At 46.3% G+C, this 15,873-nt stretch overlaps 1 protein-coding gene across 6 annotated transcripts in view; it reads left to right on the top strand.

Annotated features, from left to right (window-relative positions):
• The window catches only part of NDST2 (N-deacetylase and N-sulfotransferase 2), a 132,288-nt gene extending 117,094 nt beyond the window's left edge, over positions 1-15,194 (top strand). For all 6 annotated transcript variants that reach the window (XM_050336292.1, XM_050336326.1, XM_050336301.1 and 3 more), the window contains 10 exons: positions 223-408; positions 819-947; positions 5,925-6,107; positions 6,888-6,984; positions 8,154-8,277; positions 9,622-9,796; positions 10,021-10,191; positions 11,512-11,621; positions 13,035-13,137; positions 13,290-15,194. In XM_050336292.1, coding sequence (XP_050192249.1) covers positions 223-408; positions 819-947; positions 5,925-6,107; positions 6,888-6,984; positions 8,154-8,277; positions 9,622-9,796; positions 10,021-10,191; positions 11,512-11,621; positions 13,035-13,137; positions 13,290-13,415 — 1,404 coding nt within the window. In that variant the 3' untranslated portion in view covers positions 13,416-15,194. The remainder of the gene's footprint in view (positions 1-222; positions 409-818; positions 948-5,924; positions 6,108-6,887; positions 6,985-8,153; positions 8,278-9,621; positions 9,797-10,020; positions 10,192-11,511; positions 11,622-13,034; positions 13,138-13,289) is intronic.
• Positions 15,195-15,873: the final 679 nt, after the last annotated feature.

Raw genomic sequence — 15,873 nt, 5'->3', positions numbered from 1 at the left:
CAAGACCATTCTTACAGCAGCTGTTACCAGTGCTGAATGTCTTTGTTGATACAAAACTGCCCTTATATTTCTATAGATGCATGAAACAAGAGGTACGAGCAGTATTTCAGGTTTCCCAATCCAGAGAATTTTCATGTTATTCTGTCACCTTGCTCCAACTTGGATCCTTATTAAGGCTATTGGTTAAATACCGAATTATCAAGCTGCATATTCTGCTTCCAGGAGCATGGGATTCCCACAGACTTGGGCTATGCAGTAGCCCCCCATCATTCTGGGGTTTATCCTGTGCACACACAACTTTATGAAGCATGGAAATCCGTTTGGAACATCCAAGTAACGAGCACAGAGGAATACCCACACCTACGGCCTGCCCGGTACCGGCGTGGATTCATCCATAATGGAATCATGGTGAGCACAACTGGGCAAGCAGAGCGCACTTTCCTGCCCAGGGAATGGTCTTCTAGTGACCTGCATCAGAGACATTAATCTTAATATCACCAGTGTTTCCAAAACCGTTAAGTGAAGCAAAGAAAAAAAACTTGGCTAAAACCAGTTCTGTGTTTCTTGGAACAGTTCAGAGGTCAGTACTGAATGGAGAGCAAACTCAAGCCCAGCAAGACTAGGCTGAGATCTCAGTGGCTTTTTCACACTGTGATGAGCTAAATGGTTGGGAGGAATAGCAGGAGTCCTCTGAAATTATGCCATTTATGTCCCTTAGTCTTTATATTGATCCCCAAAGTGCTGCTTTGACTCATTCACGTGTAGATTCTACTGCATCTGCCTCTTGTCTAACTTTGCTGTTCTTCTGATATTGCCAGGTTCTGCCTCGACAGACTTGTGGTCTCTTTACTCACACTATCTTCTATAATGAATATCCTGGTGGCTCAAAGGAGTTGGACAAGAGCATTCGTGGTGGTGAGCTCTTCCTGACGGTGCTTCTGAACCCAGTAAGTTCATCTGAAAGGGGAGCTGCTGTGTGGCTGTCTCAGCCTGTGTGCCTGATATGGGGAAGGACTGGATCTCACTGGAGATTCAGTATAACCACCATCACAGTGTGGGTGTCTCCCACACCATGGTAGGATGTGCAAGAGGGGACAAGGAAGTACTGGCTAAGGAATGCTGCTTTGCTTTACACACGGCCAAGGGAGCATCAGGATCCAGTGTGCTGACAAGTGCAACCCTCTGCAGGTGGCAACTACCCAGGGTGACACACTGAGCATGGCCCAAGGTACAGTGGGTGTTACCTGGGCTGCTGTATCTTCATGAATCAGAAGTGAGATACTCCTTCTATTCCATGCACATGTGCTGCCTGTTGGCTTCTCCCTTGTCTTACTGATGAGTTTTGTTCACAATAATTGCTCTTGCTGGGCTTTCATTATGAGGTGTTCTCCCTTTTCTTTCAATATGTAGATGCTTGAAATGATTTCTGTTTTCTCTTATTGTGTTGTAGCTGTCAAATTAAGGCGTTATTGTGAGATATTGGTTCAACACAGGGATTTCTTTTTCTCTTTCAATACTTGACGGTTCCATCAAACCACTAAGCTAATGTAGTACCTTCAGCACCCTGCAGTCCCTTCCCAGGTCTGAGCCATGGATGGCAAATCACATGAGTTTCTCACTTCACACTGAGGCTGGGAATGTGTACTAGGTGGCAAAAGACAAAAAAACCCAAACAAACAAAAACACAAACAAACAAAACCCCACACCAACAAACAAACAAACAAACAACCCAGTTATCTTTAGAAAATTCTGAATGGATAGAATCAGGAGGTGAAGTGTTGTAGCCCTCCAACCACAGTAAGATTTTAGGATGTCTACCTCTGTAGCCACTCCAGAATATAATGATGCTTAATCTCTTCGCATGACTTCCACATTTTTACCACCTTACTTCTCCTTTAATCAGTTTTTCCACCAGTGCCTGACTATAGACAAGAAACCATGCAGGCAAATCTGCGAGAAAGTGAAGTTGGTTCTGGCTGGTTTCATGGGTGGGAATCCTGGAGTACTGTGCCAGTCCTTGAGTATCTGTGTGTGGGATTTGTTCATGTAACATTGGTGGCTCTGTTCACCAGGATGTTTTCTTTCATTCCCCGTTTCTTTTGCACCTTGATTGCAGGGTTGAATACCCAGCTTTAGCCACTTCTGGTTGGAGCAGTGAATCAGAAAATCAACCTTTTCCCCCTCAGTGAGCTTAGTTTTTCCCTTGTCTCTTGCTTCTCCTAGTGTTTAGTGCCTCTCTACTCCTAGAAGCAGACCTGTGAGAATGAAAGTTCCTCACAGTGTGCTCAGATTGCACCTGACAAACAGGCTGTAGCTTACAAACAGGCCCTGTGTTTCTGAAGGTCAGCCTGTGACCAGCTCTGGTAGAAGAAGGCATATGATCTGCAGAAGCTATGGGTCTATGAGAGCCCTTGCTAAAAAGCTGTAGGAGTTTATACATCCAGGTCTAGCAGCCAGCCTGAGTCCCTGAGGTCTGGAAGCCATCCGCCTCCCCACCTCGTTGCTTGAGACAGACTTGTTATCTTTACACACAACACCCAAACCTGCCTGCTTGAGAAAAGTCTGTGATAAGGAGGAGCTCATTGTTTCCATTACATGTGGAGTGATCAGTCGAATGGAAAGAAACTGCTTTTTACTCACGACACTTTCTTTTCTGGGCTTGTGTTCCCATATGCTGGGTGAATTGCATCTTGTCCCACTTTGTAATTGTCAGATCTTTAAAGCATGCCTGCAGAAATAGCCTCTGTGGGAGTTAAGGGCTCCAGGTTTCTCTTGCAAAACCAGTTGCCAAACTGTAATCCAGAGATCTTTACTGGTCTAGGAGGCTATGCCAAAGAATTTATAGAAACATAGTATCTAGAACTCCCCATTAAAATTGCTGATAAGCACATGATAGTCTAACCAGCTGGCAGTAATCTCTGATCAAGGAAAAGTTTGGGAAGGTTGTGCTCTGGTACAGGATGAGCTTATTTACCAGATTTATTGTTGGATCTTTGTAGTGAATTTTTTTAAACTTTCAGGCACCTTCAGATGCTTCCCATGTTTACACTTTTGCTTCCTTTCAGCACTGTAGCATTTCTCTCTTTCAGAGCAGAGTATTGTGCTCTAAGCTCCTCTCCATTGCTGTGTTTGCACAGTGACTCAGACCTTGCATTCCTCCCCTCCTGATAGAGCCATCTCAGGGACCTGAAAGAAAGCTGGCCAGCCCCACAGCCCCAGCAGTGATCCGTAGCAAGTAGACTTGGACCAGGCTCTTTCAGTCCTTTTTGGTGCTTCCAGCTCCTGTTGAGTGGATATAGACAGGCAGGAATCTCCAAGCCTGTGTGTGTATGATTAACTCCACAGTGCAAACAGAAGATGTTTGATCTTCTGAGTGGTGAACAAGGTCTGATGTCAGAAGGAGAATAGCTGTTGATCCTGAGCAGACAGGCTGATCTCTTCTCACAAACACTTCTGCTTACACTGCGCAGGCTACTTACTGCTGTGCCCGCAGCTGCTTGTTACATATTGCAAGGTCCTCATACCCTCCCGTTTCTGTATTCTGTCTGGGCTCTCTGTGACCTCTGCTCTCATTATTCCTCAGTGTGAAGGAAGGGAAATCATGGCACACTGACAGTGGAAGGGAGGGGGAGAGGAGGGAGGTGTTATTTCCAAACCAGTCCCTGGGGTCTGTGGGTGTGGATGGGAGGGAGGGAGAGATGGCACTTGAGTGTAGCTTATGTCAGAAGTAGTGCTCAGAGCTGTTTTGGCAGCAGTAGCTGTGACGGGGCAGAGCAAGCTGCCAGGCCTTGTTAAGCAGTGCAAGTGTGTTACAGGATGTGACTGCACTCTCAGAAATAAGGGAAATGGCTCATCAATTGGGTTTGTCTTTCCTTCTTCTAAATCCAGTTGCTTGGGACTGTTTGCAGGTGGCAGCATTACCTTTGTGAACCATTTTACCAAATGTAGTCAGTCTTGAGATGCAGTTGCCAACCTGGATCACATGCAGGCTTATTTTTATTCTGGAAATCTTGAAGAGGTCCCAGGTGATGACCTGTGTCCTCTCTGCTGCAGTACTTGATTTGTGCCAGTGAGCCAGACTCTTCATGCAGCAAATTTTTCCTCTACATATTTCACTAGCTAGTCAAAGGGATGAGCCACCCTTTGCTGTCACAGAACCTTCCTGACATCTCCCAGAAAGGGGCAAAATACAACATGAGTTGCATGCTTTTGCCACCGTGCCTTGCAGTTACACAGATCTTTCTGTCCTTAGCTCTGTGTTGTATTTAGCACATCCTTTTTACACAGCAGCACCAAGCACACGCTGCTCTTTGAAGTGTAGGTGCCAGAGCTGTCTCTCAGGACCTCTCCTGTCAGCTCAGTAGGACACCAGAAGTGAAAAACTCACAGGTAGACAAACATGATAAATCTTTTAACTCCACTTACTTTCCACGTGTCCCAAAGTCCTACCACTTTTTTCTGATGCCTACCCAAAGAATGGGGTTGTGAGCACCTTATGGACAGGATTAAATTTGTTTTACAGTGTCTTGGGGATGGCTCAGGCACAAAGAGTCTCTCTTGTCTTGCTGAGACTAGTCCATGGTGACACTGGGCAGAAAACTGAATTCAGACTTCCTGAGTGCCAGCAAATGTCTTCATCCCAAGACCATCTGTCTCCTGCTTCCCCATTTTGCTCTTTCCCTACTGTGAGTGGGAAAGCCATTCCTGCCCCCTGCCAGGGAAGCCTGTTATTGCCTCCTGCCCTCACCTGGCGTCATCAGAATTGAACCCAAAACTGTGCAGCAGTGGGTGCCCCTGCTGTGACTGAGGTCGGTTTCCCTCCCTGCACTCGGCTGACACTGTGTGAGGAGTGCTAAATAAGCCACGTGGCCATTCCTTCAACTGACCTCAGTGTTTTTGTTTTTCTAATTTCCAGCCGTGGTGGGGTTTGTGCCGGCAAAGTGGCACTGTGTTATGGGCTGAATTCCGTGGGGTCTGTCAAACCCACAGACTAGAGTCAAACTGGTAACAGTTCTTTGCACTCTTATCCAAAAGTTAAAATAGTGAAAAACTGACAGGAGGGAAATGTATCTGCTGGAGAGAAGAGATGGCTTGGCAAGGCAGAAATAGCACACCAGCTCCTGAGCACTGCAGTGCTGGGGCGGCTGCCATGGCTGTTGAGTGACACTTTGCCAAAGGATTAACATCCCTGGGCTTGGCAGGACGTTTCTCAGGGGCTGCCTGTGCTGAAGGTTCTTGTGAGCTAAAACTAACCAGCTGGTGTCTGTTTCTAGGACAATATCCTAGTGCAGTGTCTCTTTGCAGTCCCCACATACACCTGTTCATATTCTAAAGTGCCAATTACCAGTTGTTCTTTTACGCTTGAGATGTCAACTCCGAAGAGAAGGAAAGCTGTGACAGGCTGTGGGTCTAGGAAGAGCTCCAGTGACAACTGTCCCTGCGGCATGGTGCCCCTCCCCAGCCTGCTCCCCTGCTGTAGCAGACTTTGCAGCTCAAGAGGTTGCCCTGGTTGTGCCCTGGGGAGAGGAAGGGAAGCTCCTGTTTTCCCTTTCCTGTGAAAGAGGCTTTTCAAGGGAGTCACTGACAAGTCTTATTCCCCTAAATGTTCTAGAGCCACTTGAATGGGATTTTGAAGCTGTTCTGGACTTGCATCCAGGGCTCAGTTAACACCTGCCACACACACCATTCTAAGGGGTTACTGAGAGGTCTGTGTTCCTCCTCTCCTGAGCTCTTCCTGTCTTGAAAGCGCTACGTTTCTTTCCTTTTGCCTCAAGCCTTGCTTTATCCTGGCAGAGGGACACTTGTCAACCAAGACACCATGGCAGTCTGAGTTGTGAACAGCCTCTTTGTGACTGTGGAATCAAGCTAGGAGGAAACAGTCCTGTTACCTGATTTACCAGTAACCCATGCCTTTCTATTTTCAGATAAGCATCTTCATGACCCACCTGTCCAACTATGGGAATGACCGTCTAGGACTGTACACTTTCGAGAGCCTGGTCAAGTTTGTGCAGTGCTGGACCAACCTTCGCCTGCAAACATTGCCTCCAGTCCAACTTGCAAAAAAGTACTTTGAAATCTTTCCCCAGGAGAAGAATCCCTTGTGGCAGGTGAGAAGGCAGCTTTAATTGCTCTTAGTAGTTTTTGAAGAGGTGTATCCCACATTTAAACTGCTGATCCAGAGCACAGCAGGGTAAAGCATAAAGCTTTTAGGTTTAACCATTGTGGCTTCAGGCTGTGTGTGGCAAATTGCAAGGTGGAAGGGGGTAGGAGCAGTAGGTCACAATCTGATGTGAGCTTGGGGACAGGGATGACTGTCATATGTGACTTGGGGGCCAGCTTACAGGCATTTGGGTCATTAAAGGGCTTGTATTAGGGCAAGTTGCTGTGAAGTGTGAGAAAGAATCGTGTTTGGTGCTGGAGGAGTTCACATGCATGTTAATGTGATTAATCTGAAAGTAATTTCACACTGCAGAATTCATGTTCATTAAATAAAAACATGCTTATTCTATTTTCTCCCAGTGCAGCAGCTCTCTGCATGGTAATGAGCAGATGAAATTAACTGAAGGTGATAGAGTTGTCTGTCTGCCAGAAGTTCACAGATGCTGAGGTGCACTAACGTGGTGGCCCAGCCCAGTATGGCTACATAGGGCAAGGCCTGTAGTTCCCACTCTCAGAGGGCCTTTGGCTGTAATGTCACTCTGGAGCTTTTGAAAATGCTCCCCATGTTTTTACTTAACACCTCTTAATGCTTGGCAGAGCAGCAGTGTGGCTCTGAAGTGTTCTTCATATGCTAATAGCATTTTCCCGAGAGGAATGGCCCTTCCAGCTTTTCCTCCCCTTGCCATTACCTCCTGTGGTAATGCTTAATCTCATCTCTTGTGCTACAGAATCCCTGTGATGATAAAAGGCACAAGGATATCTGGTCCAAAGAGAAAACATGTGATCGGCTCCCCAAGTTCCTCATCGTGGGACCTCAAAAAACTGGTGTGTATACTTTATTTAAAGACAGATTGCAGCTTCCATCTCACTTTTCCAGAGAGGAGAGCTGGAAATGTCCATGCCGTAGATCTATATGGCTGCCCTTTGTGCAAGCTGCCAAATGGCCAGAGAAGACATTTCAGACAATCTCAGATATGTTCTAACCTAAATCTGGCAAGTCTGTCAGTACTTTTCACTCTGATATTGTGCTTGGCTTCCCCTACCTGCAGAGTTTTGTTTTGGCTTTTCCATGTAAGCTCAGAGAAGCTGTGACTTTAGTGTATCACAGACATAAGCTTGTCAGCAGGACTAAGTGCACATGCTTAACAAAGGTTACAGTGAATGTCCCCTAGTGCTTTTCCTGCGACAGATCTGTGTACCCACTGCATGCTCCATGTCACTGTCTGTGGGAGGGAGAGAAACTCCTTTGTCTGTTCTCTGTCACCACCTTTTAACTGCTATGGCATTGTGTTTGGCTGTGACACAGCTGTATATGCTGTACTGACGAGTCCCTTCTAGGCTGAAGAGAGAAAAACCTCTTCAGCTAAAGCCAAGTCTTTGTGCAGTGAAACAGCAGCTCCAGCCATCCACAGCAAATGGGGGTCAGCCTTGGAAGGAAGCTTGTCCCAGCCAAGCTGCTGTCTCCTGGCTGTATCACTGTGAAGCTCTGTCAGTGTTTATCATGACCCAGGCTGCTTGCAGTGGCACAGTGAGAAAACTGCTGGAGGCCCACAGCTGTGTGCCGAGCGGGATCATCGGGGCAAAGGGAAAGCACAGCACAGGCAGGCCAGGGCTGAGTTCTCATCCAAGGACACTAATGTTGTCTCTAGCACATCTCCTGCCCAGGCCTCCTCCCACTGGGCAGGTGTGGCTTCTGCCACGTGACAGTGGCTGTGCCAGCATGGCAGTAGCCAACATGGGTGGCAGCTGTCACGCTAAGGAGGCGACTTAAATGAGCTGCATGAGCTGCAATGTGGGATTGAACTGCTCAGGCAAGTTCAATCCCAGAGTGCTTGGTGTCACTGCTGTTGTAACCTGCATGAGTTAAGGGGTGGGTTAGCCACGCATGACAGGAGCGTGCCCATCTGGGAACTGGTGTTTGCAGTGAAGTAAAGCCACTCATTCAGCCAAGTGTTATATGTGAGCCAGGCCCCTTTAACTGGTTCCTGTTGCAGGCACAACAGCTGTGCACTTCTTCTTGACCATGCATCCAGCTGTCACCAGTAACTTCCCAAGTCCATCCACCTTTGAGGAGATCCAGTTTTTTAATGGTCCCAACTATCATAAAGGAATCGATTGGTAAGAAACCTGACATGCATTCTTCTGTGATAAGGTGCACCCATGTTCTGTTCTCCTGAGTCTCTCTGTATTTCCACCTCAGCCCCCTTGGCAGCTTCTCTTTTTCTGAACAGCTGTTTTCCTTGCTACTGCTCAGTGCACATTCTCTGTTTTTCTTCTAACCCAACTGTGTAGTATCTGATTTTACTGACTGTTCTCCAGGATTGTCATAGGCATGATTTAGCTTTAAAAATTCAGCAAGTCCTTGTTGAATGCATTGCTGTCATAAAGTTACTTTTACTTTGACATGCAAAGCAGACAGCTGTGTTCTCATTAAAAAGTTCCTCATTGTTTCAGAGTTAAAACACCTAATACAGAGGGGAGAACCTCCCTATTGTTGTTCTGGGACCTTGAGACTTAGAGCTGCTACTGCGTTCCCTGCGCTGGCTCCCAGTGCCCATGTGCATATCTTGTCTTTTTTATGATAGTGTTTGCACCTGGCATATTATGCCACTATGTTTCCAGGCAGAGAAAGTTTAAAGCTGTTTCTTGTTTGAACTATTAGCTTTGGTTGATCATGGCACTGCCCTCCCTCTTGAGAGGCTCCGAGGGACGGCTGTGTGGCAGTAAGGCATTCTTCTGTGGGATTTCTTTGCTTATGGCTGTGGGAGCTTGCAACAGTCCTCTAAATGATCAGAGAAGTCAAAGATACTGGAAGGTGGTTGGTACTTGAGCAAAGCTCACAGGAGTCAAGCACTATCACATGCGAGAGGATGATCTTTGCATTTAGTTGTACAGCTTAAATTTGGGCAGAGACTATTCTTCCAGTGCTTCACAGTCCCCTGCCCCCCTCCTACCCTCTGCCTCACAGAAGCTTGTCGAATTAGTAATGTGGAAACTGAGAAATTTGAGTAACTCTAGGGTAAAGCTCTTCACCTGCATCTCAGCTATGGACTGAGGTAAAAAAAGACATAGAATTTAGACAGGTTTAAACAAGTTGTCAGTGGTAGAGCAGGCAGATGATTCTGACCTTATTCTTGGACAAAATGTCTTTTCTGGTAGAGCTTGCAACTGGTACCCTCAGATTTCTAATTTCCACTGCCTAAGGAGTTGGGGAACACACTCTCAGCAAAATAATTCCTTACCTTTTTATCAATCATCTCCCAACTTTCTGTGTCGTGTGCCACCACCTTTTTTCAAGTCACACCTCTGCCAGCCCTGCACCCGTTTGCTCATTCATGGCATTCCTGGGGAGGTGCAGTTGTGTTGCAAACTGTGTCAGTTCAAGAGGAGTGAGGGCATCGTGGGGTTGGTGCAATTTCTTTGTTGGCCATGCTGCTCACCAGCATCCCATCTGTTCGGCAGGTACATGGAATTCTTTCCCATCCCTTCCAATGCCAGCACAGACTTCATGTTTGAGAAGAGTGCCAATTACTTTGACACAGAGGTGGTACCAAAACGCGGTGCAGCCCTACTGCCTCGAGCCAAAATCATTACTGTTCTGATCAACCCTGCTGACCGAGCCTATTCGTGGTATCAGGTAACTTCCCTGCACTGTTCTGTGGGTGGGGGCCAGAGAGAGATTCCAGTGGGGTGGAATCTCTGGATCTGTTTCTGTAGAGGAGGCAGGCTGCCTGCAGCGTGGGGACAGGTTGATATGCAAAGGCATTGGTGAGTGGCTGTGCTGAGTCAGGAGGGTCTGCACAGAGATATGTAAGGTGGAATCCTGTGTTCCTGCTCCTAAATTCAGCTTGTGTTTTTCAGCACCAGCGTGCTCACAATGACCCTGTGGCGCTCAATTACACCTTCTACCAAGTGATCTCTGCGAAACCCCAGGCCCCTCAGGAACTGCGCAACCTGCAGAGCCGGTGCCTGCTCCCTGGCTGGTACTCCACGCACCTGGAGCGCTGGCTCACATACTACCCCTCAGGGCAGGTAGGAGGTTTGGCAGCACAGGCTCTCCTGGGGCCCCTTGTAGGTTTAGTGTAGAGGAGGGGGCAACAAACTCATTCATGTGCATGTACTCCCCTTCTGTCTTGCCTTTTGGAACAAGAGCCACCACTTCCTTTCTCTTGTTACGAGCAGGTAAGAAATCAGGCTTGATTACTCCAATTTTGCACTGTATTGCATTTGTAAAAGTAAATGAGTTCAGGAGGATACTGTGGTCTCCTAGAGAGCTCCACAGTACTCAGAAGTTCAGCAAGAACATCAGTGTTAGCACTTCCTTCCTTTCTTCTTGGCAACCTGCAGCTCAGGGACCCTCTTCTGGCCCAGGTCTTCAGCTACCTGCTGTGGTTTCATTGCTTTAAAGAGAGGCTTTTGGATTCTGCCTCTTGTTAATTCCCATGTTGTGAAGCCTTTAGCTGTCTGCTGAAAGGAAAGCTCACTGCAGAGATGTCAGGATTCTGTGTTTAGTGTATAAATTTGCAAAATGGCATATTATAGACAGTATAGATCATTATTGCCTCTACATTTCCAAGATGTTTTTAGACTGTCTAACATATATATAGTGTGAGTTAGGATATTTTTCTTCAAATTCCTCTCTGTTGCTGGGGTTATTCTCAGTCCAGCAGAGGTTTATAGTGCCCATTTAGTCTCTTATTCTCTGCCAAAGCAGCAGAGCCTAAGCTGTACATTACAGATCTCCCAAGACTAAGAGAGACATGGTAAAGCATTCTTGGGCTTGTATCTCCTTGCCTTACTATTCATGGAGGTTACTGCTGTGAGGAATGACACACACCTTCCCTGTTCTTACTGTGGGCTAAGGTCTCCTGCCTTCAGTTCATGTGACTATTTCTCTATTCTGTTCTTTGGAATAGGTAATTTATTAGCACAAATGTTGTTTGTTATTGTCTATGATACCTGTAACAGCAGAATAATCATAGGTTACAGGAGAATACTTAGCACAGTGGCTCCTGACATCTAAAAAGAATACATGAGGTATCCCGAGACAATCTGTACATGCTACTGCTGGGTCTTAGTACTTAGTTAAAGGGGGTTTGGCCAAAGACAACTTTATGAAGCAAGGCCTGTCATGATCTACTGTTTTATGGTACTTGTGGCCCTGATCATAACTTCTCTATCATCTGTGGTGACAAGTGGGCCACATCCCCCCACTGTGTTGTGCTAGAACAGACAGACTTTGGCTGCCTTCACTCACAGGCACAAAGGCTGGGGGCAGCTGGAGATCCAGGGAGCTCACAGGTGTTAGTCAGCACAAGATGGCACAGGCTCAGGCAGCTGCTCTCTTTTCAGCTTCTCATTGTGGATGGTCAGGAGCTGAGACACAACCCTGCCTCTGTAATGGACAACATCCAGAAGTTCTTGGGAGTTACACCACTCTTCAACTACACCCAGGCCCTCAGGTAGGATGCTTTCTCAGCCAGTAAGCTCTTGATTGAAAAAACACTTTTTGTCTGTGACTACAAGACCTGCAAAGGTTTCAGAGGTGTGCCTAACCTAAAATTAGGTTCAGATAGCATGACAAACTGTACCAAGACTGGAATCACAGCTTAGTTACTGCTGTGAGCAATTTCATGCTTGTCTGTGACAATGCCAAACCCACCCCTTCCCCTATAATTTCTGGAAAGACTATGATGTTTCTTCCGTTTGGTCTTTGTAGTTTCAGAAAAGGTGTTGGAATTATTAGCACTCCTTATGCTTTGTGTTATACCTGTATCTGACAGAAGGTAGAGGAGGTAGGATAAAAATGTGTGACAAGCTGCTCATATCTTCACCCAGATGGAAATTGGGGACACACTGCACAGTTTTGAGGTAGAGGCTGTTACTACAGAAGACGTGGATTTGACAGGTGCCCGGGGCTATCTGAGGGAGTGTTAGCAGAGGCAAACAGTGCTACTACGCTGAAGGATGTTACTCAGCCGTTACTGTGATCTTGCCCACAGTTAATCTGAATAGATGAAGTGCTGTTGAAGCTGAACTGTGACCACATCAGTCTTCAGTGGAAACTCTGCAAGCCCACTGGAGATGCTGAATATTGTTCTTTGCAGCTGAAACCTGTGTTTTCACATCATCTCTGCTGTCACAGACTATGCTGGCTGAGGCTGGTGTGGGGGCAGGGAGGGCACGCAGCAGTTGCCCTTTCCTTTTGCAGTCAAGAGAGAAGAACCAATTCAGTTCTCCTCCTACAGCTGTTTTCCACGTGGCTCCCCAGGGGAGAGCAGATTTAGGAAAATGTCAGGTTATCTGAGAGCTTTACTTGCTGAAGCACAGATGCTGGTGGTAAATGGAAAAGTGGTACAGGAGTGGTACTGGCTGGTACCCTTCAGCCAGAGGCAGAAAGTAAATGGTGTTGGACAGCTTGCCTCAGGTTTGGTAGGGTACTTGCTCAAACCTCAAGCTCACCTTTGGGCATCTGAGGGCACAGAGCAGACCAGATCCAGACATGGTTCCCAACACTGCCTTATACCTGTGTTTTAGCAAGACAAGAAACACTTGACTCTTTAAACAATTGGGGGATTCTCAAATATTCAACTACAGTGAGGCAATTTAAAAGAATTTACATATACTAAAACACTGATTATTATCTCCCTCCCATGAACAAATATTGTAACACCATTTTACCTCTGAAATTTGCATAAAGCTGAGTCATGTTTGTTTGTAATGATTTCTTGTCAGAGTAGGCAAGTGCTAAAAAAAAAAGGAACAAATACCACAAATAAATCACTAAAATAGGACATATCTATGCAGTTACTTAATTTCTGCTGCTACTAATTGGGCATGTGGATGAATCTTTTAAAGACAAGTGTTCTTTTCAGATTTGATGAAGCAAAAGGATTTTGGTGCCAGCTGCTAGACGGAGGAAAAACTAAATGCCTAGGAAAGAGTAAAGGAAGAAAATACCCTGATATGGATTCCTTGGTGAGTAACTCAAATCTGTTGGCAGCAAGAGATGTAGAAACATCCCAAGAAACCAATCTGGATTTTTCTACCATCTGTCCTGATCACCTATGGAATCTGTGTTGAGGGTAGCATTTTCTGTCATGCTAATGTGGTCTATTTTTTCCACACAGTCACGGCTATTTCTTAGAGACTTCTACCGGGAGCACAACATTGAGCTATCCAAGCTGATGAACAGACTTGGGCAGCCCCTTCCAACCTGGCTCCGAGAGGAACTGCAGAACTCCAGCTGGAGCTGAGAGGGACTCCCCTGCCCTCAGTGCCATTGGGATGTGTGGTGCTCCAGTGTGTGCCATGATGCCATCTCTTGTGAAGCCAAAACAACTGGACAAATGAGCAGGAGCAGAGAATGTGCATGTGGAGCCTTTCCTGACCCTTGGGAAGGGCTGCTGCCTCTGACATAGAGTGAAAGTCACATTCTTGAGTATTAATGGTGTGTTACAATTTGACTTTTATTTACAGGACATATTTGGAATGCCTGCCCTACTTTGAGCAGAGGAGAGAGCACAGTTAACACTTTCTGTATGTTTAAATTACTTTTCTCAGTCTGTGAAACCAGCACTAGCTGGAATTAATGTGTTACTCCTCTGAGCCCAGAAGTAAACACTGCAGAGTGAGCTATTGAGCCTACTGCTGAGGAGAGCAGCAGCCTAAAAAAAAGGGGAATCTAGTCCAGTGAACCCCAAATTCTATCCGTACGTGGCGTGGCAAGGTACAGGAGTGCCTTGTTCCTCCCCTGGAGAGCATGGTGGCCATGCCCATTGCTTACAGTGCCACTGCGTGTGGATGGCGGGGACTGCACCTTCTGGCAGACAGCTGTGCTAGACAAGGAAGATTGCCTCTCCTTACCTGCAGCAGTTGGGGTGTGATACAATGCCCAGTGCCTCTGTCAGAGGCAGAGGGAGATAAGGTAGAGCTGCAGGTATTGACAGACACAGAATTGCTTTGTTATCTTAGGGAAGAGGTTGCCACATGTGGCAATGTGGCAAGTATTTCTCTGCAGGGACTTTGACATTTCAAAAGATAACCAAGGAGCAGCAATGTCCCCATAGAGCACTTTAGAGGCATGTGTCAGTGCAGCCCAGCAGATGGGGGAGGCAAAGCTCAGGTATTGTAAAATAAGGCTGATGAGACATCTGAAAGCAAACAATTCAGTTCTCCATGTCCAGTCAGCTGAAAAAAAAAAAACATTTTTCCCTCTCCAACAACTCCAGGGCCCGAACCACATATTCCAATAGCTAGCAGCTTTTTTAATCTTCTTGCAGTCCAACAATCCAAGAAGAAAAGCAAAAAAAACAGTAAAAAGTAAGTATTGTTCAGATATAAAGGGAAGGCTTTGCACCAGAAGTGGTTTCCCATGTCCAAAAGGGGCTGTTCATTTTCTTACTTCTGCATGTGGTCAAGTAAGTACACTAAAGGTGCTTTGCTGCCTCCTGCAGTTGCTGGATAATTACTCTCAGAGGAAATCCTCCATCATGGTTGTACATGTTTTCTGTCCCTGAGCCGTGGGCTTCTGCAGTGGTGTGGACCTTTGTCCCTCCTTCCTCAGCAGAGATGGTCCTTGGAGGTTGCTGCAGTTCTAGGGAACAGAGGGGCAGGATCCACATGAACACAGGTTATGGAAACTTCCAGTGTCATGAGCTACTTCTCTCCTATCCAGAGAGAAGTTGCTTCAGTTGAGCTTTTCCGTTGAGCCTTAGGTATTGTGTGTTTCTGAATGAATGGTGCATTTACCATTGTATGTAAATGTATATAGTATGCAATATAGTATTTTATTTCATGTGCCCTTGGAAAGGGTTATTTTGTGCAGCCAAAAAAAGGACGGAAAGACAAGAAATCGCTCTCTCACTCCTGTTAGAGAGAAAAGCCCAACTTCCTGCACTGTATAGCATCATTCACATTGAATGATAATGAAGAAATTCTTGGCTCTCGAAGCTGAGCACGTGTCTGAATAAAGGCTAGAAGTAGTAGAAGTAAGTGGAGATTCAATAAATGTACTACTTATTTTTCTTCTCTGTGATGATTTGGAGTGATGTCATGGACCCTAAGCTTGTAGAAGGGTAAGAAAAAGTGAAGAACCTAATCCCGGCCCTAGAGCGGATATTCGGGAGGGCAACAAAGGTGTTTGTTTAACTTACTTTGAAACAACACACAGTGTCCCAAGGCTGCTCTCTCTGCGAGTGCACCGGTGGGCTTGCAGATGCTGGCACAGCACACAGCCTACAGTTAGAGACTCATTCTTAGTGGTTTGCAGTAGTGGTGACTTTTAGGCCATCCCTGGCTCCTGCAGTGGTTTTCAGCTGCTGTTCCTGCCACAGCAGAGCTTGGCTCTGTCCCTCCTGTCCAGGTGTGCCTGGGCCAGCAGCCCATGAGCAGCTCTACACTAAAAAACAAACAACCTCACAGGGACCTGGAACCAAAACATTGTTTAAATAGGCATGGTGTCACAGCATTATAAAAGAGTCTTATGGCTCTCACTTCTCCAGGCACTTCACCAATAACCACAGCTGCAGCAAGACAGCTATTTTTACATGTGCCACAGAAGGTGAAGGATGTCAGGTCCAATGCTACTGCTGCTCCCTTAAACATTTTCCTGCTTTTAATCCACTGCAGGTTATCACTTACACAATTACTTCATGCTTTACCTCAGACTATGGTACATCTTTGGGGAGATGGAGTTTTAAACACTAAAAGAAA

The sequence above is a fragment of the Myiozetetes cayanensis genome, unplaced genomic scaffold (genome assembly GCF_022539395.1).
Source record: "Myiozetetes cayanensis isolate MyiCay16 unplaced genomic scaffold, myiCay2020 scf10, whole genome shotgun sequence".
Classification (NCBI taxonomy): Eukaryota; Metazoa; Chordata; class Aves; order Passeriformes; family Tyrannidae; genus Myiozetetes; species Myiozetetes cayanensis.
Note: the sequence above shows the minus strand (reverse complement) of the source record. Positions and strands in the feature narration are given on the sequence as shown.